We start from the raw sequence: 26,250 nt of genomic DNA, 5'->3' as shown, positions 1-26,250 counted from the left end.
ATAAATGAAAATTTTTGAATAAATTATTTAGGCCTAAATGTGTGGAATTATGTTCCTTTTCATTCAGTTAAGAAACCAGTAAAATACAGATAATTGAAATATGCAAGAAAGACAGAAGTAAATGCAAAACATTTCCATGACTTGCACTAGAAACTTGCAACAGAAAAACTTACATTGTACTACGTTCCCCCTTTTATATAATTTTTCACCGCATCTCCAAAATTCTCGAATTGTCTCAAAGACGACAGAACGTCTAAGATTCCAGAATCATCGCGTGAAAACCTCGCGAATGACAGCCAGTCTCGAAAACTATCGCGACTGGCAGAACAGAAAGGAACCAGTCCATAACAGTATCACGTAAATTTGGTTTCAAAAGTACAACCCTATTATAGTAAATGTTTTTTTCAGTATTCTGAGAAATACCGTGAGATAAAAAGGTAGGCATAAGGCGAATAAAAATATATAGTCTTAAAAATAATACCCGCATAATTTCTACTAAAATGTTTATTTTTGCCATTTTGTCTGAGCTCAAGGGGGGTGTTCAAACCCCTAAATCCCTCCCTTGCGTACGCCACTGTCAAGATTAACCGGTCGGCAATACTTTAGCCACCCATTCAGAATATCTGATATATAATGTTACAAAAAAGGGTCCATAACTAAACATCAGCTAAAATCTGGAAAAAGTTATAAAATCAACTTGTGTATAGCACTTCAATAACCAATAACAAATTATTTAACTGCCCTAATATACTGCAATGAATAAGAATGATAAGTAGGATGATGAACATATCAGAAGATAGAAATCGTTTCGGTATCAAATTTTGAATAGATGATGATATTTTGCAATGGGTAGATGGGTACTTTGTACTACATATTATATACCGGTACTTTTCAATTTCGCACGCGCTAGTAAATTCGACTATTTCATTTATTTATTTACTTTTTTTTTAAAATATATCCTTCAACTAAAAATTTTTTTTTTAAAAAATTTAATTACTTTGGCTGACTTGGCATTATAGACCTGATAGCCTACGCCGGCGAGAAAAAAGTACCTGCACAGATTACACATAAAAACATATTAACTTATAGTTCTTTCATAAGAACTGGTCAGGTAATGAAACATTTCTTCTAGGTCTGTAATATTTACAAGAAAAGTTGTTAAAGAATACACTTTTCATAAGAAAACAATGCACTTCTTACTGTTCATTATTATTTATTATGTTACACGTTTATTTAACAAAAAAAAATTCAACAGCACTTTTAAAACTCTCAATGAAATAGCCATTGTTAATGTAAATTAAAAATAGTCATTATTAATGAGTTAAAAAGAAATCTAATTGAACTAAGCTGGAAAAAAAAATATCATATTTCAAAAGCAACTTTTAAAGCAGGCGATAATAAACAATTAATCTTTAAAATTTTTCACTACCAACTCTTCTCATTCCTAACTTATGTGAGGGAATTTTATAGCGATTAATTATTAGCAATTTTGTTCACAAAATTACTGCATATAAATAGTTCTTTTTGAATTCGTTTCGAGACTAAATGTCCCATCATGCTTTACGTTAAGCATGATGGGAGATCTTTCGTACGGGACATGCGCAAACTTGTGTTCTCTAAGGCGCGATCGATTTACAATATTGGACGTCCAGACAATATTCTTTACTCTTCATCCATGATACCTATAAAATTATCTTACTCTTCTAAATTTAATATTCTATTTCATTTTATTTCCTGATTGCTCGCATTATTGAATGAATCGTTTAGCATCCTAAGCAATGGCAAAATTCTGCTGCACTACAACAACCATAACAGGTAAGTTCGTGCTCTATTTCATTTGATTTGGGCTCGGAATTCTTTTTTTAAATAAATTATTGAAAAATTGTTCGTAAATATAATGATTTACGTTGAATACCAATGAAAAATACTAAATCTGACAATAATATGCTATTAAAGCTACGCATTCTGGAAACTGACTTTTAAATATTTAAAAAAATAAGTTAACATTAAACTTTCTTCTTAAATATTTTAACACTAGTCTAGATTTTTACTGATTTAATTATCTTTTAAAATATTTTTTTTTCCAGAAATGTGAAGGAAAAACTAAATTGAAAAAAGTTTTAAAATTTGGAAAGTTGGATGATATATATTTTTATATTGGATGATATATAGTTAGAAAAGAACTCGAAGATATTGGATATAATTTATATTGGGTTGAGAGTTTATTTAAATATAGTTGAGAAAATTTTATGCAAATTAAATAATTAAGTATAAAAACTTTTTAAATCTCGAAATAAGTACAGGCGATTCAAATAAGAGCAAAAAATTTAAACTTTTAATAAAATATGCCCTTTTTAATTGACTATGTAATTTTTTTTATAAAAATCTCAGAATAAACAGGTTGCAAATCTATTAAAAAACATGTATGGTAAATGTTTCTTTTTTTTGGTGTGGAATGCTGGATATCATTGGACTACTTCTTTAAATTTTTTGTGTAATCTTCTGTTTCGACAAAAAATTAAATAAAAATATAACGAGTAGATGCAAAGGTTTTTAATACAAAAAGAATTTTGAAATAATTTTCCAAATGAAATCTCTAGCGTACCTTATGTACCTAATTTATGATACTGAAATCTATATTAATCTATCTCCTCAGAAATTCAGTAAGAGTCTTATAATAAGATTTATATATTTTTTTCAGCTTTTATATTCTTTTTGTATCACAAGCAATTAAATAGTTTTTTTTATAGTGCATATATATACTTTTAAACTCGTGAGATTTAATTACTTTTTTATCAAGTCACACAACTATACTGCTATATTTATACTTAAAATTTTTTTGACAATGTTCAGAATTCATAAACGTATTGTTTTAAGATGAAAAAAACAAGCTCTCTGTTCATTTCAATCATTTTGTTCCCAGCATTCTTTCTAATGAATTGTACCTCATCTAAAAGGTTTGATTGTTTTATTATTTATTGGCTATCTCAATACCCTTTTCTTTCTATGATGTAAAGAAAAATTTAAATAATCAATGAAACAGTATCATTCATAAACTACGAAATGATACACAAAACTGAAAGGTACATATATACCGACACAATTACAAAATTTAAAGTAGTTTAAATTTATTATTATTATTTTACTTTTTTGTTTTTCCCGAGAACTTTACTTTATAAAAATAGGAAAATTATGCCTTTAGAAATTCAATGCAAAACAATATAATAACAATATAATATATATAATAACGTACTTAATATTTTTTGGCACCAAAAATGATGCTAACACATGACAGACGATTTTTATTTCAATCAAGCAATTTTATGGATGTATCAACTCTTTAATATATAATTTATTTTTAATTACTATTGACTTTACTTAATAGAAATGCGTTTAAAAAATGTCACTCTAAACAAAATGAACACGTGATTTTAGACAGCTTTCAAAATATAATGTGGGGATGTCACTCCCACCCACATGCCATGCACATGGATTTTTCTTGTGCTCATGTGACATAAAAATCAAAGGTAAATAGATCTTTAAAAATGAGTCATTAATTCCTATTAAAACTCATTTTTCATTAAACAGAGCTGTAAGCTGACAAACATTACTAATACTGTCTTATAAATAACTGCACTTTAAATTGCAAGAATGTGTAATGGTATTTGCATTAGAAAAACTCTTCCATAAATCCCTTCAAAAAGATAAATTTAAATTTTTAAACGATTTTTATGATTAGGGGCTAAACTTTCTTCGTGATAAAATTTTAAACCTTCGCTGTTCAGATTCCAGGATCCCTAGTACGTAATAAACACTGTAGGGGCAAAATTAACTCTCACCACCGGCCACAAAGCGATTAAGTCTAAAAAATAACAATTAAATATTTGCTTCAAAATCGCCACTCGATCACCGATTGCTTTTGTCACCGAAAAAGTACATCATGTGCTCCAAAATATGTGCTTTCAACTTCTCGTATTATTCATTACATAAGAAATTCGTAATCATCAGTGTACGCTATTTTCAGTGGCGTAGTGAGGGGTGGGCAAGGCGGGTCATCATGCCCCGGGCGCTACTCACAAAGGGGCGCCAAATGGTCCGCAAAACAAAAAATTGCTGGATAATTTTTATTTTTATTATAATTGGTTTCTGGAAAATATATTTTAATTTTAGTGCCAGTGTAATATAATAAATGTTAATTCATAAATAAAAAGGAACACTGATAGTCTAATTCAAAGTGTAATAATATATTCATAATAGACGTCTTGTCTACTGGCAGCAGGGCTGACTCGACAAGCACTTGCTTATGGCATCAACGCTGTGTGGTTACAGAAATTATCTCCTTTCTTGATTTGTCTGATGAAACAATATGTTATAAAAAATATTTGAAGTTTACAAAGTACAAACATTCTTTCTTTCAGAACAATATTTATTTTCATTTCCATAAACGCAATGTAGCTTACGCTTGTAAAAACGATAACAATAACACTCTAATGTACTTATATGTACACGGAAAAAAGTAGCCGGAAAATAACAACTAAAGGATCGAAAGGAGACACACTACAAATACAGCGTTTTGCCGTTTCTAGGAAAGAACGCCGTATTTGTTGTGTGCCTGAGAAATATCTATATTAAAAAAATAAATGATTCCTTATTTGTTACCTTCCGGATACTTTTTTTCATGACTGTACGTATCTTTGATACTTACGACAGGTTGTGGAAGTCTGCAACAAATTAGGGAAATACTCGAAATATTAACGTTTAAGTTATTTCGCGCATTCAAGACATTCTTGGTAAGTAATGAAACAAATAATGAAGTCATGTTAAAAAACTAGCACTTCAAGTTGGTACAAAAGTTGGAAACCTATTATCTTTACTTAAACTTGTAGCTCAGTTTGATCCGCTATTAGCAAATCATCTTTAACATGCCACAGAAACTCCAAAAACTGTCTCATATTTGTCAACACAGATCCAAAATGAATTCATTCATCTTCTGGCATCTACAGTTCGAAATCAACTAATAAACGATATCAAAAGAAATAAATATTATGGACTTTAGTTTGATTCAACTCCTGACATCTCTCATCGAGAACAAATGTCCCAAGTTGTTAGGTATGTAGATGTTGATTTTATGAATAAAAAACTTTCCATCAAAAAATCTTTTTTTTTGGGGGGGGGGGTTATTGAAATACATGTTAAAGATGCAGCCTCGATCAAAAATACAATTATAGAATAATTAATTCCGATGAAATTTCTTTAACAAACTGCAGACCACAGAAAACATACATCTGTTTTTCTCACGTTCAACGTTACAATGGGAATTATTAAAAAATGCTTTAACAAAAACTGCAAAATGCAAGCTGTTAGCGTTATCATCAATGGGCTAAAGAATATAGTAGAACTATTTGAAAAATTAGCAGAGGACACTACCACTACAAGTTACACCAGAAGTGAAGCTACAATTCTGTTTCAAAATATACTAACTTTTAGTTTCATAACTTTAGTTCATTTCTAATATGAAATCTTAAGGAGGATTGATCGTGTGCAGCTCAGATTACAAGATCCTAGAATGAATTTTAGAGAAGGGTTCAATGATCTTGAATCATTAGCGACTGAACTACCTGAAATTCGAGACAAGCTCTGTGAAGAGGCAATAGAAAAAGCGAAGTCTCTTTGTGAAAAATGGGATATTGATGCAACAATACGTGTAAGAAGACGCCGCAAAATACTCGCAGAATTGGCTAAAGCTGTTGTTTTTTCCACAGAAAGTGAAATTTCTCGCTTTACGAAAAGCGTTCTTGATCGCCTGCAACAAGAAATATGTACCTACACGATTAAGTGACCTTAATTTCAAATTTGGATTTCTACTAGACATTGAAAATTTATTAAACGAGGATAATGTTGATAACGACCTTGAAAAAAAATTGCAAAAATTTGGGCGAATTTTATAATACAGATTTCAATGGAATAGAACTTTTTATCGAAATATGTGACTGTAAAATGGTACTCCGCAGTAGAAAATAAATTGAACCTAAAACTCCGTACTTTCATAATCTCGTATGGAGAAGATGTTTTTCCAAATCTGAGAGTGGTACTTCTGACTATCTCAGTATCAACTGCTAGCTGCGAACGTTCATTCAACAAATTAAAATTAATTTTGACATATCTACGATCTACGAAGGAACAAGATCGTTTAAGTGACCTAACATTAAGTGTGGAAAGAAACAAATTTGTAATTATCAACTTTGATGATATTATTGATAAATTTGCTTCATCAAAAGCAAGGAAAATTTATACATAGTAATTAGTTTTATTAATTTATTATAATCATATCATTATCAAATATATGTATCCCTTTAGAGATAATAAATATTTACTTTTTTATTGTTTTATTACTGCGTGTTTTTAAAATATTTCTTTATAAATATGTAAAATAAATAATATGTATCTTTTGAACTAATTCTAGATGATCATATACAATTCAGAATCTAGTCTTGTTTTCTCAACTGCATTTTTTGTCTCAAATTTAAAGTCTAGCTTGAGCCTATGACTTTATTTATTTTACATTATTTATTTAATAATTCGGGAGTATATTTTATATATAATACTATATGGTTTTCGAATGGGGGGGGGGCGCTAAAAAGGTATTGTGCCCCGGGCGCGAGTTAAGCTCGCTACGCCACTGGCTATTTTACACTGATTCAAAATTTCAGTGAGGACTGAATCTGGTTATCAAATGTTCCCTTCGATTTAAATTCATATCGTTTTTTAATTGCAATTGTATTTGATCTACTCTGTAACGAATAAATTTTATGTTGCAGTCTTGATTCAAAAACTCAAATATTAAGTTTAATTAGTTGAAAACGTTCTATACAATATTTAAATCTTGCATTAAAAAGGTAAGGAAAATGTTTCTTCATTTTAAATATGACTTTTTGCGTTTACCATATTTTTGAGAAATGCTAGGTACAAAAGAAATGAATTACATGAATAATGTCAATAATTTGTTTGGCAATAAAAATTCAATGTAATTTTTGTAAAAATGGCCATTATTAAAAATAACTATGGAAATATCCTGTTTTGTCCTACAATTTCTTATAGGTAGGTAGCCATATCCACAAAACTTCCATCACATTTATAATAATAGACGATATTAGAAGTAGACTTATTTGAAAATCTGTCACTTTACAAATGAACCAGGTGGATCTAATTGGAAATGTCTTCAATATTTTCTAATTTAACTGATATTTTTTAACTTATTACAATTAGCCTGTGTCTCTTTCGGCTCATGTATAAAGAATATCTCGATCCGACTGCATTAGCTAGTTGGCTTTAACCTCTAAGAAGGCTATTTACAATAAACCTTCACTGCTCTAAGCTTATTGAAAAGTGTTTGAAATAAGCTAAAGCTAATTGAAAAGTGTTATATTTTCTAATTAGCCTAAATGTTTGTGAGCTAACTGCAATAAGCCTAAACATTAGGCCGATAAGAGAATACTGGAGACTTTTCCAATTACTTCTGGAAAATATTCCAAAATGACAACGAATGTTTTTGAAGAGCCTAGATATTTAATTAGCCTACAATATCAAAAACACTAACTAGATCTGTGATCTTTTTATTAAATGTAGTTGATAATTCTTTTGATTAATCCAGAAATATTAGTCTGTATTTAAAAGAAGTACTACCTAATATGTAGTAAACTCTCTTCTTCATACAATTTTTGACTATAAATATTTTTAATACAATTGTAACTATGTTTTTTCCTTAAAACAGTCCTTGTAACACTGCTGAAGCTTTGTAGAACACAATCTGATTCTAAAGATGCCACTACAGTAAGTATTTAGATGTAACCATTTTAAATTTTTAAATAAAATACATATATTTTAATGGATTTTAAATGCACTATGACTTTAATAAAAATATTTCAGTTTGGCTGAAGTGTTAATACCTTCTGTATGAGTACTCTCTCCGTATTTCCTCAAAGCATCAAATATAGAAATTATTACGATATCGACGAAACTATTTTTGGTAATTGAAGAAGTACAGTAATAAAAATGATAATCATTCGATTTAACTATTGAATGCCCAACCTACTGTTAAGTTTAGATTTTGTTCTAAGTGTTCAAAATTTTGCGTGCACCTTTCGTGTAGATTAACTTCAACACTATAATAGAAACTAAAGAGTTGTAAGAATCATTAGAAATCACTCTAAAATAAGCTTAAATCTAAAAAAAGAAGAAAAAAAGGCAGACGTTGTAGGCATTGTAGAAATTGATTGTTTTCCAACCTGATCTATTTTTATTTTATTTTTATCAACGTGCACTTTCTATGTTTTTCCATGATATTTAATTTTAAATAATGTGATGTTATTTTTATGATTGACTTATTCATAATTAGTATCTCAGTGGAGATTTTAATATAAAAATGAATACTGATCCATACAATTATCGCCACTAATTTATCGCCGTTTCATAATTGTAATGAATCGCCATCATATTCTTACGTTTTTGATTCTGATTAATTCTATAACTTACTAATGACTATTCTAGAAAATTCCTAGTCGAACGATTTTCCTCAAAAATGGAAAGAACAATGATGTTATGTATAAACTAAAAACAACCCAGAGACTCTGATGGAGCATTAATGTAGGTTGATTATTTGAATAAAAGTTATGTATTAATAATTCTTAGGTTTTCTTTTTTTTTTAATATTTATTTTTTATATTACCAAATTTGTATTTCTTTGGGATTACTAAACACAGGTAATTTACTCCCAAAGAATATTTATTAATACTTTTAAGTTTTTAGTAAATTTGTTTTGCTTAAAACTCATATCCTATAAATTTCATTTTCATAAATAATGAATGCATTAAAATTTCATATTTTATCGAGAGCATTCATTTAAATGGTCCAGTTATAGTTATAATAAAAGGACATAATAACTATTTTTTCACAAGTAACTTTAACTTTTAAAAAAATTATTTATTATTTATTTATTATTAATCATATTACTCAGCAGCACAGGTGTAGAATTAGAGGGCACCACTTTCCAACGCTTTCTGTAGTTTTCCAAAAATGTAGAATTTTTTCATTTTTTAAAAATCTTTTTTTTTTCTTCTTCTCTTAAAGTTAGCACTTTCGCTTCAAAAGAAAAGTGTGTTCGATCTTTGTTTTTTTTATGAATCTCAACATATTTTTTTAAATAAAAATATTCTCGATCAAAATATAAATTTTTTTTAATGAAAACTATAGCGTTGTATAATTAAATTCCTTAAGATCCTATCTCACTTTCGATGCTGAAAATACGAGAAAATGGCAGTTTGAAAAAAAGTTGTACAAATAATAATAAAAACTTAATTAATTTCATTAGTGAAAATCTCAATTCAAAATGCCCTGCATAATGTTTTTACTGTTTTTTTTTTCTTCTCTATAACTCTCTTTCTTCCTTTTTGACCAAATATTACTGAAACACTTTCCGTATTACACTTTCCATATTACTTAAATTTAGAAAGATGTCCTTTTTACAATATTAATCACACATACATTTTCTTTTCTCTTTTGACAGACTCCAGTACCTATAGGCCATTTTCTCACACCAACTGACGGTAAGTTTTCTTCTCTTTTTTCTCAATTCTTATTTAAATGGGCTAAGAATTAATTAATAATTACAAGACAAAAATGCTCATCGATATTTGTTTTATGTGCTTCGTTGATTATATAGAATTTTAGCTTAGCTTTTTTTTCCCCTGACATTGTGTCACACAAGTCCAGAAAATGAAAGGTATGCATATGCATGAAAAGTAAGATGATATATGGATAGTAAGTGGTCCTGCATTCAGGATTCACCGACGGGTAAAAATTAAACTAGATTTTAGAATCTGAAAATAATCTAATAATTAAAAATAACTATTAACTTACTGTAAAATGATGCACGTTTTGATAACGAAAATATAAAATAAATCCTATGAGCTTTGGCTTTTCGATATCAGCAGGCTTGCTTGATGAAACCAAGGCAAAGGATGCATTTTTAAGGCAAAGGTAGCGTTTGTTTTTTTCTACAAGAATGCGACTTCAGCCACACACACGTCACAGCCCGTTTATAGGGTAGACCCATTCATACATTCCTCCAGAAAAGGATCAATCTCTTCAATACCTCCAGTGTTATGATTTGTTATGGGAACATAGAAGACTTTGTGACCTACTGATTTAACATTCACCAGTCACCATTTACTACATGGAGAGTCTTCGGCAGGCTGGGATCAAACTCACGACCTCTTGGACATGGGCCAAACACCCTACCAACCAAGCTATCCCGGCCCAACGCTTCGGTATGTTCGATACCTAGCTAGCTTCGGTATATTTACTCTACAACTGTTAACAATTTAAAACTTTCTCGTATTTTTCATGAAGGTAAAATAGTCGCGAGTACTTTTTAGTCTGGCTAGTAATTTAAGGACTGAAATTTCCTGCTGTAAGTCTTCCAAATTCTACACTTTTTGCATCACCTTCTGTAAATCTTGAGGAAAAAGATCTACAAATAATTCTTTTATATATTTTAAACTAAACACTATTTAAATTATAATTAAATTTTCTCCACATCAATATTTCCAATATAAGCCTTTTGTCTATCAACTTTAAACACTTTAACTTGATGGCGAGCATGACTTTTTTAAGATTTTATAAATTTTTTTGGAGTGAACTGCCCGTTAAAATATTTTTTAAAATTATTGTTTAATAAATAATAAATTCTGTGTGTTAAAAGTACTTATATAATGATTTTTCAGATGTACTGGCGAAAGATGTAGCACCAGATTTTACTTTTGCTGTGTGGGATGGAAACGGTAAAATATGCATATTAGCGAAATTCGCAGCCTCTTTTAAGATCACATATCCTAGCATAGCGGGGGAACAAGTAAGCTCCTTTATTTATGCTTAAGTTAAAGTATACTATTTCGAAAATGTTTACAGTACAGGAAAGAATAAAACGGAATGAGTTATGATCCACGTCTCTCCCGTGTACTACTAAAGTGTAGCCGCGATTGCAAAGTTTTATTTTCACGTGAAAAGTTTAATTTTTAAACTTTCTGCTTCCGTCAGCTTTTTATTTTTATTTTATAATCAGGGCATAGATGTTGATGATTTAAAATAAAAAAGTATTTAATGCAGAACTTGTACTAATTTATAAAGAAAAAAATTCATTCTCTTTCAGAATGCCCTTAAAATGAAAAATATATTTTAAAATTCATTAAAAAAGGGATTAAAATCTAAAAGGTGAAAAACTGACCGAAAAAACAGTTAATGATTTCACATCCAAATGTGTAATAAAGACAATAAAAAAATTAATATCAACATAGTCTAGTCCTGGTGACGACGTTAAGACATTTCGATATAAACATGTCGGGACAAATAAAATTAAAACAGCTTGGAAAAAACATTTCGAACTGACGCCGTTTATATAATACCACGCGATCAAATAAATATTGAAGAGCTTTTTTTTCTGTTAAAAATTGCATTTAAGCCGATCGTCATATAACGATAAAAAAAAAGTTGTAGAATGTTCCAGAAAATAGTTGTGATTCGTGGGGGGGGGGGGGAAATGTCACAACACTAGGTAAAGCCATTAAACTGCTTTCATGTAAAGAATCTCTGTAGCAATGATTTTAAACAGTAGATTTTCACTAATTTTTTTGTATTCAATACTGCGCAAACCACAGTTTCCTCCTTTAGAGGAAACTGAAGTTGGGTGATTGTTCTAAGAACTATCCCGTGGAAATTTGTGAACTGCAGGGAAAAAGAACGCGATCCTAATGGGTGCACCCACACTTGAGAAGTTAAAGTACATTCGCAAATGGAAACAAACTTTCAATTTTATGTGTTTTAACCGGTGCTGATAAACCAACCCAATTTTTAGTTTACGATTTTCAATGTTTTACTCCGTGCCTTTGCAATTTTGAATCCAACTCAGAAGACAAGGCAACTTCTTTCTCAAGCATTGGGACAAACATGCCTTCGTGATGGACTTTTTGATAGAACTAACCAGCATTTGCGTTACATGGAGATAGAAAACCACCAAAACTTTCTACTATTTGTCCGATGGCAAGGGGGGGGGGAATCAAACCACTGAGAATGTTTTACGTCAGCACTGTGGTCGGTGCAGGCAGGGAGTAACAACCATCACTGGGAGTCGAACCTGGGTCGCCTTTTAAAGAGGGCCCCGCGACCCCCAGTATTATGCATTGAGAGAAATGATTTGCATGAGTCATTTTAATATAGTTACCTCCTTTCCTCAACTTATCACATGTCACCTACCAAAATCACACATTCCTTTAATTATCCGTACTAATTGGGAGATTTAGAGAGGCCATTTTGCATATCATCACCTTTACGTACTGATATGTGATAACTGAACATGCCTACAACGGAAACTCCTCAATTAACGGATTCTTAGTTGCTTTAAATCACACGTACGTGAACGTTAAGTGAGGGGAAACAAATCTCTCTCGTAAAAACCTAAAAAAAAATTTCAGTACAAACATTTTGGTGACAATAAAAAGGAAATCCCAACACAAGGTTGGCGTAAGGTTACATGCTTTCCGAGCAGTAACTCACGAAGCAGAAATAAAAATTATAATTAACTTAATTCTGATATTAGGTGTCACTATGTAAAAGTAATGAAGCAATTATGAAATAGGATACTGCAACTTTTAGAAATATCCAACTTTTTGAGCTTCGTTAATTAAAAATCCTAATGAAGATAATTTTTGACGGAAAAATGTAATTCTAACTTTAAATATTATAGAATATTTCGTATTTCAATGAAAATTTACTAAAAGTTGCTATGTAAATGAGTGCAATGTAAACAGTGTACAATGTTTACAGTGTAACAGATAGTTACAATGTAAATTTAATGCTACACGCTGCATGGCTCTTTTCCACTTCCAAACTCAGTTTATGTAGTTGAAAGTCCTTTCACCTCATCTACGGTTTTGCTTTTAAGATTGATTGTTTTTATACATCGAGCTTGTGTCTTATGTTACAAGATAAAATCGACAATACATCGTTCGGCCAATTGAATAACCCAATTCTATCTAAATGTTCGCCTTCATTTTGAAATGTACCAGGCTAATGACCAACTTCACAAATTTTCATGTTGTGACGTAGCTAAGTTAACTGTTAACCGAGCTGGGAGTCAAAACGTAAATATTTTCTTCGTGAAGCTACAGTTTGTCTATGGTAAGAACTCCTCCCGCCACAAAATCTGAAACCATATGCAGCTATGGAAACAAGAATAGTGCATTTCAGGGAGGGTAGCTTCTCTTCTCTCTAGTGCTAGACCGAAGAAAAAAATTCCCTTTCTCACGCTGACCAGAGCCAAAACCTGTCCTAAACAAAAACTCCCTCCTACTTGAAATAGTTATACCTCGTTACCATAGTCACCGCCATGGGTCTGGACGAATGGCTAGGGGAGCTCTTACTTTAGACAAACTATACTTCATCATAGCTTTGAGTGCGAACAAAAACCGATTCTGAAGCGTGCGAGAGGTTTTCCCTTTCTAAAATATACACAAAGCAAATCTTGTTTCGTAAAAGACGGTAAAACCTCTTTCTTCGGAGATCACCATTACTGAAGTAAACATAAATATTTAAACCCAAACAGTTAAGAGGCTCCAACCCATTCTCGTTGCGAATTGAAAAAGTCTCCAATATTTTCTTATTGCAGTGAACTCACATAACTTTCCTTAGATTAATTAAAAATGTATCATTCCTTACTTAATTAGTCCCATTTATTTCAAGAAATTCATAATAGGCACTGAGTTCCAAAGGCTTATTGTGAATGTCCTTATCAAAGAAATATATTGTAATAAGCCTAAGCAAATTTAGCCTCATGCATTCCAAAATGACATTGATGATTTGAAAAAAACTTAAATATTCAATTAGCCAACGCAAATGTAAGACAATCATTGAAGAGCTTTTGCAGATTAGGAAATACAGAAGACTTTTTCATTTAGCCTAACTCAGAAATGGCGAACCATTTTCGTTCAGTGTACCAGTAAAATTACAATTTATTATTTTCAGATGCACAGTGTGCCCCTTGTCACAGCTCTTTAAAATAAATAAATAAATAAATGAAAATAGCTGTAATCTACTGGTTTGATTAGAATTAAATTGCGCAACACATTCGCTGTTGTTAACTTTCGTTAAATCTGAAACAAGGTGGTTTCATACAATCGGGTTATATACAAAGAAATCATTTTTTCCACATCATTGTGCAAATTTTTCTATTTTCTCATAATTGAAAATTTAATTTGGGTTCTAACAACTCATTACTTCTTACTTACTTCCCATGAAAGAACAAGCCGTCTCTGGTTTTCCGTACTGTAGCATAGTCACCCTTACGTCCTAGAAAATGCCTCTCTTATTTTTTCTTTTTTCAAACGAAGAAATTTTCAATGATTAAGTAATTAAAATGTTAAGTAATTAATCAGTACTAAAAATATTATTTAATAAGTACTTCTTGCGTAATGCATGCGTGCCAAAGATTTCATCTCTCGACAGTGACAATTGGTATTTGCAAAATTATTCAATGTGTCAGATATTGCTGATCTGAGGTTGTTTCTCTGTTCTTCATTTTTGATGCTGTTGTCGTTTCTTTAAGGCAGTTTTTTTCCCATAGCAAGAATGGAAATGTGTTGTGGTGAACCCTATAAGAGATGGGATCATTTCCTTTACCATTTATTTAAGTGTAAAGAATTTTTAATCATTTGTTTGCAGCACATCTCAGTGAATATGACTGAAGATGCTAAAGTGAAGGGAAGGTGTGGGACTTTTGACAGAGAACCCATACTTGAATTAGCATGGCCAGGATTCCGATTTTGTATGTCTTTCACGGTGGTACGTTTCATTTCTTCTCCTTCCCTTTTTTTTTTCTTCGTTTAAAATAGAATGTGGATTTCTAAGATGTTCTTCTACTTAACAGGTTAATCCAAAAGAAAATCAAAACACTTGGGAGTTATTGTCAATGGAGCTCTTGTATGATACAGCAAGTCCACTCTTTGATGGGGCAACAAATGGTATGAAAAAGCTACGCAAATTATTAGATTTTAACTAAAGAAAGAAAAATATGATAGAGGGTTAGCTTAAGTGATTCATATAGTTTCAAAGGAATATCTATGTATAAAGTTAACGACGTACAAATACGGGGAATACATGGAAAGATCAATCATCCAGTTTTTCATGCATACTAGAAATGTAAGTGTTCCAATGGTTATCCAGTCGTCCATATATTTAATAGCATAATTCTATGAATGCTAGTCAGAACAGCAATGATGCATGTCTGCAGTGTTGTCGGCCTTGTTTGTACATAAACTTTGTCTTTCGCAAATTGAAAGTGAGGGTATGTGTCTTTCTTTTGTTTATGAAATTTCAATGTCAACAGCATTGCAGAAAACGCGTCATTGTTACTGTGATGGAGATTGATAAAAAATATGCAAGGATTAAACTATTCAGAGATATTAGAATGTGATGTTAGATGCCAAAGGAGGTAAAAGTGGGGCTTTTGTAATAGGTTGCAATGAATGTATCTTTCCATGAACGAAACATGCAAGAATACGAGTGATTTGCTTTGTAAACGAACGAGTCTGTTTCCCTTTATCTATTTAAAAATTCTACTCATTGAAAAATGATGCTTTAAGGGCAATTTGCAACTAATGCAAAAACAAAAATTACAATTTGTTCATTTTCGCAATTGTAGTATGACAACAGCAAATTATTGTTATGAGTGTTATTCTCCCATCTCCGACATAATAAAAGGGAATTTATGACAGTTTACGCAGCAAATATTGCGACATGGCAATTCTGCATATCGTAAAATAGTATATCCAGCGATTGAACTAAGATATTTAACGTCATTATAAAAAAAAACTTTTCTTAATGATAGTTAAATAATTAAGTCCAGGATCGTAACCCTACACCGCGGGGGGCACACGATTTTAAGGGTGCTCAATCGAGAAATATTACTCTATGACAGAGATGCAAATATTTGGTTGTTGCTGTTGTCGTTCATTTGCGTCGCACTAGAGCTGCGCAATGGGCTATTGGCGTCGGTCTGGGAAACATCCCTTGAGGATGATCCGAAGACATGCCATCACAATTTTGATCCTCTGCAGAAAACCAAGTGGTCACCAAGTCGAGCACTTACCTGTAGAACAGTTTAACGAGGACCCATACCGCACACCCTCGGTCCCTACGCAGACTGATTCAAGTGGTCACCCATCTGCTCACTAAATTTTGCAGGGGAGCGCACCTAAGTCTAGGTACCCCACTGCCCTCTGAACTCGGTAATGAAAATCCCCCGGTAATTTCAGAGCCAGAAAACTCCACTCAAGATTAGGCCGTTAGAAAGCTAAGTTAGTACTACCGCCTTCCGATCTAAATTGTGGTACTGTTTGTGCTCGCTATTATAAATGATTAATATCAGACCATCGCCAGATGTGCATTAGTGTATCTGTGGTGTGACGTCAACAACCAAACCAAACTAATCTAAATTTCATAAAATGAAACCATTATTTCGAAGTTAAGAGTACAAAACGTTTTTCCTCTGCGAAATAATAGTTTTGAAACTTACTTATTGTCAAATAATAAATGCCCGAATCGCGAAGCAAAGATTTAGTTTTAATTTATATTTACTATCTTGCCGTGATCTGTGCTTTAGATAGGACAAATAGCTTAGATTGTTAAAAAATAAATATTAATTTTTTTTAAGAAAATCGCCAATTTGTGACATTTTTACATCTTGGAGAAAATTATTAAAATAAATGAATATTAGTTTTCTACTTCTGAAAGTTTTTATAATCCTAGACAATTTAACATTGGAGCACTATTCAGATATTTTATTTTATAACCGTTGTTGAACAGCCAACCCAATTTTTTGGGTTTAAGACTATTAATATCTACTCCGTAACCTTGTCATATGAATCCAGTCCAGAGGACAAACTCCTTCCTGGATCAAGTATTGGAAGAAATTTGCCTTCGTGGTGGACTTTTTGTGTGTGAAACTAACCCGCATTTTCGTGACATGGACAGGAAAACCACGAAAACCTCTCATGGTTAGCCTGACGGCAAGAGAACTCTAACTCACAATCCGCCTACCACTGAGAATATTTTTAAGTCAGCACTGTGGTCAGTGCAAACCGAATGCGGAATTCGTATTGCCCAGCCATCGCTGGGATTCGAACCCGGTTCACCTCATTGGAAGGCGATCGCTCTATCCTTTGAGCCATTACGGCTCACTATTCGAAGATTGAAAAACGACAACTGCTTTTCATCTTTACAAAACTGTGAGTTTCCTTCACATTTACATTTTCAAAATTATTATAGGGTGCATAAAAATAGGCAAAATTTAACCTGAATAACTTGCAAACGCGCAGAAGTTACGACTAAGCGTTTTTCCATATGAAAACAAAACGCTTCGAAAAACATCCTTAAACTTTGAGGTAATGTAGGGGTTAGTCATGAAATTAACAGATCTTGGAATAATAAAATGAGTGATTTTTGTTCATTAGTTGGGAAAAAGTTCGTTCGTACCCTGGAGGATGGATTATTTGCGACTCCCTACGGCAAATCTTACTTCTGCCCGTCTCCTGACGTCATTCCCATGTACAACTCCAGAAAGGAGAGAGTTGTCTTGACACGAATGAAGGACGTCCACCTACAAATGTACGATGTGCAAATGGGCAAATTTTCCCAATGTAAGTAAAGTATCATTTCATATATAAAAGACCTTGCGCTCTCTTTCCAGCAATTTAACAACTCTGTTGTATTTATTTATTCGTTCTAAGTCGATTACGTTTATGGATATCTATAGTTTGTCAATAGAAAGAACTCCCCTCGCCACGAAGTCTCAGGCATTCTGCTGCTACGGCAAACAAGCGCATTTCAGTGAGGAGGGCTGCTCTCTTCGCTGATTCACTTTCTCTCACACGATGACCCAACATCCCGACTTGAAATAGTTAAACCTCGTTACCATGCTCACCGCCACTGCTCCAGACGAACGGCGGGGGGAGTTCTTTGCATAGACAAACTATATGTAGATGGTTAACTGAATTGAAGTAATAACAAACTTTCTCAGACCGGAACGAAGTTTAGAAAACTTCCGGTGTATCCCTCCGCTTATAAGGCGATGTGTGAACAGGCTTGATATTCAAGTAAGTTCCATTATTGTGATTTTTTTTCCTTCAAATTTACGGGAAATTTTACCAATCATAAGAGTTTTCTATAATTTATAAATTCTAACCGGTCGTGAGCCGAAGAGAATTAATATCACAACATAAATATAGTGTTCGGACTTCTAAAAAAAGTCCAATGTCATATGGGTGGGAAGTAACACTTTGAGGGCCACTTTCACCTTCATCAGATTTTGTTATGCTAGAAACGTTTTCTTAAACGGAAACATCACATTTCTGTACAACAGAAAAACTTATATTGGTACTAGATGCTGTCACCTCACTAATTTCAGGTCGCGGTTTTTTCGCAAAATAATTAAAAATTGTTAAATTCTTGCGTTTTGACATCCTAAAGATCCAAGAACAGCAAATATATATATGGATTGGTACAGAAATATCCGCTATGCTACAATCTCAAAGTTTCGAGCTGGAATGAATAACTTCAACGAGCTCCATATCTCCAATGGTATTGTTACTGATTTCTTCACTAGTCGAAATAGTGGCGACAACGGGTTCGGCGGTTGAATGAATTTTTTCTTGAGATAAACCAAAACAGATTTAGCGGCAAGCTCCGAAAGACAAGTGGCAGAGATAAGTCTTAGTCTGACTAATTAACCCCACTGTACTCCGTTCCCCCTTTTATATAATTTTTCACCGCAACTCCAAAATTCTCGAATTGTCTCAAAGACGACAGAACGTCTAGGATTCCAGAATCATCGCGTAAAGACCTCGCGAGCCAGTCTCGAAAACTAAACTGGTAGGACAGAAAGGAACCAGTCCGTAACACTATCACGTGAATTTGGTTTCAAAAGTATAACCCTATTATAGTAAATGTTTTTTCAGTATTCTGAGAAATACCGTGAGAAAAAAAAGTAGGCATAAGGCAGATAAAAATATATAGTCTTAAAAAATAATAGCTCGCATAATTTCTACTAAAATATACTAATTTCTACTAAAACTATAACTTAATATTAAAGAGAATTAGACGGCTTCAGAATTCGAACCCCAGCCCGCCATTTTATTTTATTTTTTATTTTTTTATTATTATTCCATTATGCGTTCTTTAACAAAGAAAGATGCATACTTTTATTCAAAGAGCACCTTATGCATGAGAAACAGTCGAATATATTGTAAAAATAATTTAAAACAATGGAAATTAGCCAATTTTCCTGGATTTTTCCAGTTTTTACATATTATTCGAAATTTTAACAATTTAAAAAAATTATATCCTACATGTAGGATCCTCTAAAATATAGAAAAACACATTGAAAAAATAATACAATGCAAGATAGGCGAAAGAAAAAAAAAAGAATTTATTTGAAAAGTTGATAAAGCTGGGTTTCGAACCTGTGCACCCTCGCCCCAGCTGTCAGTTTCTAGTCCGGAGTCTTGACCACCAGACCACTCGAACACTAGAAGCCAGTCGCGATTTCGCTTCAAAAGCCCTCTGACGGCCAGCTATGCAATAGACCTTTGAGGGGTCCCCTGCACTCCCTAAATATCCTATAAAAAATTGCTTCAACGGACATGTTTGGACCATTGACCCTTACTTAGGGTCCGAGTTTGAAAATTATAACTTAATATTAAAGAAAGTTAGACGGCTTTGAAATTCGAACCCCAGAGCGCCATTTTATTTTATTTTTTTATTATTATTCCATTATGCGTTCTTTAACAAAGAAAGATGCACGATTCTACTTATAGAACACCTTACGCATCATAAACTGTCGAATATATTGTGAAAATAATTTAAAACAATGGAAATAAGCCAATTTTCCAGTTTTTACCCATTATTTGCCATTTTACTAATTTAAAAAAATTATTTCCTATATGTAGGACCCTCTAAAATATGGAAAAACACATTGAAAAAATAATATACTGCAAAATAATCGGAAGAAGAAAAAATGAAATTTGTTTGAAAAGTTGACAAAGCTGGGAATCGAACCTGCTCCCCCTCGCCCCATCCGTCAGTTATTACTCCGGCGTCTTGACCACCAGACCACTAGAACACGAGAAACCTGCCTTAATTTCTCTTCAAAAGTCCTCTCACTGTCAGCTATGCAATAGAACTTTGAGGGCCCCCCTGCTCCCCGTAATTCACCTATAAAAGTTTCGTGATGCAGATATGTTTGGATCATAGACCCCCACTTAGGGTCCGAGTTTGAAAATTATAACTTAATATTAAAGGGAGTTACACGGCTTCGAAATTCGAGCCCCACCCCGACATTTTATTTTATTTATTATATTTTTATTATTATTCCATTATGCGTTCTTTAACAAAGAAGGATGCACAATTTTATTCATAGAACACCTTACGCATGAGAAACAGTCGAATATTTGTAAAAATAATTTAAAACAATGGAAATAAGCCAATTTTCCTGGATTTTTCCAGTTTTTACACATTATTCGAAATTTTACCAATTTAAAAAAATTATTTCCTATATGTAGGATCCTCTAAAATATAGAAAAACACATTGAAAAAATACTATAATGCAAAATAGGCGAAAGAAAAAAAATGAATTTTTTTTGAAAAGTTGATAAAGCAGGGTTTTGAACCTGCGGCCCCTCAGCCCAGCCGTCAGTTATTACTCCGGTGTCTTCACCACCAGACCACTCGAACGCTAGAAGTCAGTCACGATTTCGCTTCAAAAGCCCTCTGACGGTCAGCTATGCAATAGACCTTTGATCACCATCCCTGCACTCCCTAAATATCCTATAAAAAATTGCTTCAAAGGACATGTTTGGACCATTGACCCTTACTTAGGGTCCGAGTTTGAAAATTATAACTTAATATTAAAGAAAGTTAGACGGCTTTGAAATTCGAACCCCAGAGCGCCATTTTATTTTATTTTTTTATTATTATTCCATTATGCGTTCTTTAACAAAGAAAGATGCGCGATTCTACTTATAGAACACCTTACGCATCATAAACTGTCGAATATATTGTGAAAATAATTTAAAACAATGGAAATAAGCCAATTTTCCTGGATTTTTCAAGTTTTTACCCATTATTTGCCATTTTACTAATTTAAAAAAATTATTTCCTATATGTAGGACCCTCTAAAATATGGAAAAACACATTGAAAAAATAATATACTGCAAAATAATCGGAAGAAGAAAAAATGAAATTTTTTTGAAAAGTTGACAAAGCTGGGAATCGAACCTGCTCCCCCTCGCCCCATCCGTCAGTTATAACTCCGGCGTCTTGACCACCAGACCACTAGAACACGAGAAACCGGCCTTAATTTCTCTTCAAAAGTCCTCTCACTGTCAGCTATGCAATAGAACTTTGAGGGCCCCCCTGCACCCCGTAATTCACCTATAAAAGTTTCGTGAAGCAGATATGTTTGGATCATAGACCCCCACTTAGGGTCCGAGTTTGAAAATTATAACTTAATATTAAAGGGAGTTAGACGGCTTCGAAATTCGAGCCCCACCCCAACATTTTATTTTATTTTTTTATTATTATTCCATTTTGCGTTCTTTAACAAAGAAAGATGCATACTTTTACTCAAAGAGCAACTTACGCATGAGAAACAGTCGAATATATTGTAAAAATAATTTAAAACAATGGAAATAAGCCAATTTTCCTGGATTTTTTCAATTTTTACACATTATTCGAAATTTTAACAATGTAAAAAAATTATATCCTACATGTAGGATCCTCTAAAATATAGAAAAACACATTGAAAAAATAATACAATGCAAGATAGGCGAAAGAAAAAAAAAAGAATTTTTTTGAAAAGTTGATAAAGCTGGGTTTCGAACCTGTGCACCCTCGCCCCAGCCGTCAGTTTCTAGTCCGGAGTCTTGACCACCAGACCACTCGAACACTAGAAGCCAGTCACGATTTCGCTTCAAAAGCCCTCTCACGCTCAGCCATGCCATAGCCCTTTGAGGGGCCCCCTGCACCCCCTAATTAACCTATAAAACTTTGCTCCAACAGACATGTTCGGACCATTGACCCCTACTTAGGGTCCGAGTTTGAAAATTATAACTTAATATTAAAGAGAGTTAGACGGCTTTGAAATTCGAACCCCAGAGCGCCATTTTTTTTATTTTTTATTTTTTTATTATTATTCCATTATGCGTTCTTTAACAAAGAAAGATGCACGATTCTACTTATAGAACACCTCACGCATCATAAACTGTCGAATATATTGTAAAAATAATTTAAAACCATTGAAATAAGCCAATTTTCCGGCATTTTTCCTGTTTTCACCCATTATTCGTCATTTTACCAATTTAAAAAAATTATTTCCTATATGTAGGACCCTCTAAAATATGGGAAAACACATTTAAAACATAATAATATAATGCAAAATAATCGGAAGAAAAAAAAAGAAATTTTTTTGAAAAGTTGATAAAGCTGAGTTTTGAACCTGCGCCCCCTCAGCCCAGCCGTCAGTTACTACTCCGGTGTCTTGACCACCAGACCACTCGAACACTACAAGTCAGACACGATTTCGCTTCAAAAGCCCTCTGACTGTCAGCTATGCAATAGACCTTTGAGGGGTCCTCTGCGCTCCCTAATTAACCTAAAAAAAATAGCTTCAGTGGACATGTTTGGACCATTGACCCCTTCTTAGGGTCCGAGTTTGAAAATTATAACTTAATATTAAAGAGAGTTAGACGGCTTCGAAATTCGAACCCCAGAGCGCCATTTTATTTTATTTTTTTATTATTATTCCATTATGCGTTCTTTAACAAAGAAAGATGCACGATTCAACTTATAGAACACCTTACGCATCATAAATTGTAGAATATATTGTAAAAATAATTTAAAACAATGGAAATAAGCCAATTTTCCTGGATTTTTTCAATTTTTATACATTATTCGAAATTTTAACAATGTAAAAAAATTATATCCTACATGTAGGATCCTCTAAAATATAGAAAAACACATTGAAAAAATAATACAATGCAAGATAGGCGAAAGAAAAAAAAAAGAATTTTTTTGAAAAGTTGATAAAGCTGGGTTTCGAACCTGTGCACCCTCGCCCCAGCCGTCAGTTTCTAGTCCGGAGTCTTGACCACCAGACCACTCAAACACTAGAAGCCAGTCACGATTTCGCTTCAAAAGCCCTCTCACGGTCAGCCATGCCATAGCCCTTTGAGGGGCCCCCTGCACCCCCTAATTAACCTATAAAACTTTGCTCCAACAGACATGTTCGGACCATTGACCCCTACTTAGGGTCCGAGTTTGAAAATTATAACTTAATATTAAAGAGAGTTAGACGGCTTTGAAATTCGAACCCCAGAGCGCCATTTTTTTTATTTTTTATTTTTTTATTATTATTCCATTATGCGTTCTTTAACAAAGAAAGATGCACGATTCTACTTATAGAACACCTTACGCATCATAAACTGTCGTCGAATATAATGTAAAAATAATTTATAACAATGGAAATAAGCCAATTTTCCTGGATTTTTCCAGTTTTTACAAATTATTTGCTATTTTTCTAATTTAAAAAAATTATTTCCTATATGTAGGACCCTCTAAAATATGGAAAAACACATTTAAAAAATAATATAATGCAAAATAATCGGAAGAAAAAAAAAAGAAATTTTTTTGAAAAGTTGATAAAGCTGAGTTTTGAACCTGCGGCCCCTCAGCCCAGCCGTCAGTTACTACTCCGGTGTCTTGACCACCAGACCACTCGAACACTAGAAGTCAGACACGATTTCGCTTCAAAAGCCCTCTGACTGTCAGCTATGCAATAGACCTTTGAGGGGTCCCCTGCGCTCCCTAATTAACCTATAAAAAATAGCTTCAGCGGACATGTTTGGACCATTGACCCCTTCTTAGGGTCCGAGTTTGAAAATTATAACTTAATATTAAAGAGAGTTAGACGGCTTCGAAATTCGAACCCCAGAGCGCCATTTTATTTTATTTTTTTATTATTATTCCATTATGCGTTCTATAACAAAGAAAGATGCACGATTCTACTTATAGAACACCTTACGCATCATAAACTGTCGAATATATTGTGAAAGTAATTTAAAACAATGGAAATAAGCCAATTTTCCAGTTTTTACCCTTTATTTGCCATTTTACTAATTTAAAAAAATTATTTCCTATATGTAGGACCCTCTAAAATATGGAAAAACACATTGAAAAAATAATATACTGCAAAATAATCGGAAGAAGAAAAAATGAAATTTTTTTGAAAAGTTGACAAAGCTGGGAATCGAACCTGCTCCCCCTCGCCCCATCCGTCAGTTATAACTCCGGCGTCTTGACCACCAGACCACTAGAACACGAGAAACCGGCCTTAATTTCTCTTCAAAAGTCCTCTCACTATCAGCTATGCAATAGAACTTTGAGGGCCCCCCTGCACCCCGTAATTCACCTATAAAAGTTTCGTGAAGCAGATATGTTTGGATCATAGACCCCCATTTAGGGTCCGAGTTTGAAAATTATAACATAATATTAAAGGGAGTTTGACGGCTTCGAAATTCGAACCCCACCCCGATATTTTATTTTATTTATTATATTTTTATTAGTATTCCATTATGCGTCCTTTAACAAAGAAAGATGCACAATATTTCTCATAGAACACATTACGCATGAGAAACTGTCGAATATATTGTAAAAATAATTTAAAACAATGGAAATAAGCCTATTTTCTGGCATTTTTCCAGTTTTTACCCATTATTCGCCATTTTACCAACTTAAAAAAAATTTTCCTATATGTAGGACCCTTTAAAATATGGAAAAACACATTGAAAAAATACTATAATGCAAAATAATCGAAAAAAAGAAAAAAGAAATTTTTTTGAAAAGGTGATAAAGCTGGGATTCGAACCTGCGCCGAATCGCTCCAGCCGTCAGTTACTACTCCGATGTCTTGACTACCAGACCACTCGAACACTAGAAGCCACTCACGATTTCGCTTCAAAAGCCCTCTCACGGTCAGCTATGCCATAGACCTTTGAGGGCCCCCCTGCACCCCCAAATTCACCTATAAAAATTTCCTGCAGCAGATATGTTTGGACCATAAACCCCCACTTAGGGTCCGAGTTTGAAAATTATAACTTAATATTAAAGGGAGTTAGACGGCTTCGAAATTCGAATCCCACCCCGACATTTTATTTTATTTTTTTATTATTATTCCATTTTGCGTTCTTTAACAAAGAAAGATGCACGATTCTACTTATAGAACACATTACGCATGAGAAACTGTCGAATATATTGTAAAAATTATTTATAACAATGGAAATAAGCCAATTTTCCTGGATTTTTACAGTTTTTACCCATTATTTGCCATTTTACTAATTTAAAAAAATTATTTCCTATATGTAGGACCCTCTAAAATATGGAAAAACACATTGAAAAAATAATGTAATGCAAAATAATCGGAAGAAAAAAAATGAAATCTTTTTGAAAAGTTGACAAAGCTGGGAATCGAACCTGCGCCGCCTCGCCTACTTTGAGGGGTCCCCTGCACTCCCTAATTAACTTATAAAAATTTGCTCCAGCGGACATTTTTGGACCATTGAACCTTACTTAGGGTGTGAGTTTGAAAATTATGACTTAATATTAAAGATAGTTAGACGGCTTCGAAATTCGAACCCCAGCCCGCCATTTTATTTTATTTTTTTATTATTGTTTCATTATGCGTTCTTTAAAGGCCTTTCTTAATAGTAGATGGATATAAAGATATTAGTAATTCGAGATAGTATTTATATTTAATGACATCTCCTTAGAAACAGTCGCAAAAATCAATTTTACAGTTACATATATCTGTTTTCTGTCACATATATTTAAAATGTTATTATATAAGAGCCTTACAATTTAAATATTTTTAAAATAAATGCCTTACAATTTAAATATTTTTCGCTTAAATGAAATAATAAAACTGATAAATAAATATTTTAAACTAATTTTTGCACGGAATTTTCTTTGAATAAAAAAATTCTATAACTGTGAGCCCAAATTTTTCAATTCGATAGAAAAATTTGAGTAATTATGATGTATGCAAAAAGTAAAATTACTTTCCTTAAAATTATGTAAAATTTTCTATACCTAACA

General features: G+C 32.7%; 1 protein-coding gene across 2 annotated transcripts in view; it reads left to right on the top strand.

Annotated features, from left to right (window-relative positions):
• The first annotated feature begins 1,588 nt into the window (after positions 1 to 1,588).
• LOC122268295 (lysosome-associated membrane glycoprotein 5) overlaps positions 1,589 to 26,250 on the top strand; it is a 36,832-nt gene continuing 12,170 nt past the window's right edge. The window contains exons 1-8 of one of the 2 annotated variants that reach the window (XR_015429955.1): positions 1,589 to 1,815; positions 7,772 to 7,830; positions 9,563 to 9,602; positions 10,782 to 10,909; positions 14,770 to 14,889; positions 14,975 to 15,068; positions 17,559 to 17,859; positions 18,060 to 19,479. Coding sequence is in view for 1 of the 2 variants with exons in the window: in XM_087153987.1 (XP_087010113.1) it covers positions 1,779 to 1,815; positions 7,772 to 7,830; positions 9,563 to 9,602; positions 10,782 to 10,909; positions 14,770 to 14,889; positions 14,975 to 15,068; positions 17,559 to 17,744 (664 nt within the window). In the remaining variant the exon portion in view is untranslated. Of the gene's footprint in view, positions 1,816 to 7,771; positions 7,831 to 9,562; positions 9,603 to 10,781; positions 10,910 to 14,769; positions 14,890 to 14,974; positions 15,069 to 17,558; positions 17,860 to 18,059; positions 19,480 to 26,250 lie in introns of those variants that run through there. The other variant, XM_087153987.1, reaches the window with a different exon arrangement.

This window comes from Parasteatoda tepidariorum, chromosome 10 (genome assembly GCF_982258835.1).
Source record: "Parasteatoda tepidariorum strain Cologne lab strain chromosome 10, Ptep-v5.0, whole genome shotgun sequence".
Classification (NCBI taxonomy): domain Eukaryota; kingdom Metazoa; phylum Arthropoda; class Arachnida; order Araneae; family Theridiidae; genus Parasteatoda; species Parasteatoda tepidariorum.
The sequence above is the reverse complement of the archived record's forward strand: the minus strand, read 5'-3'. Positions and strand labels throughout refer to the sequence as shown.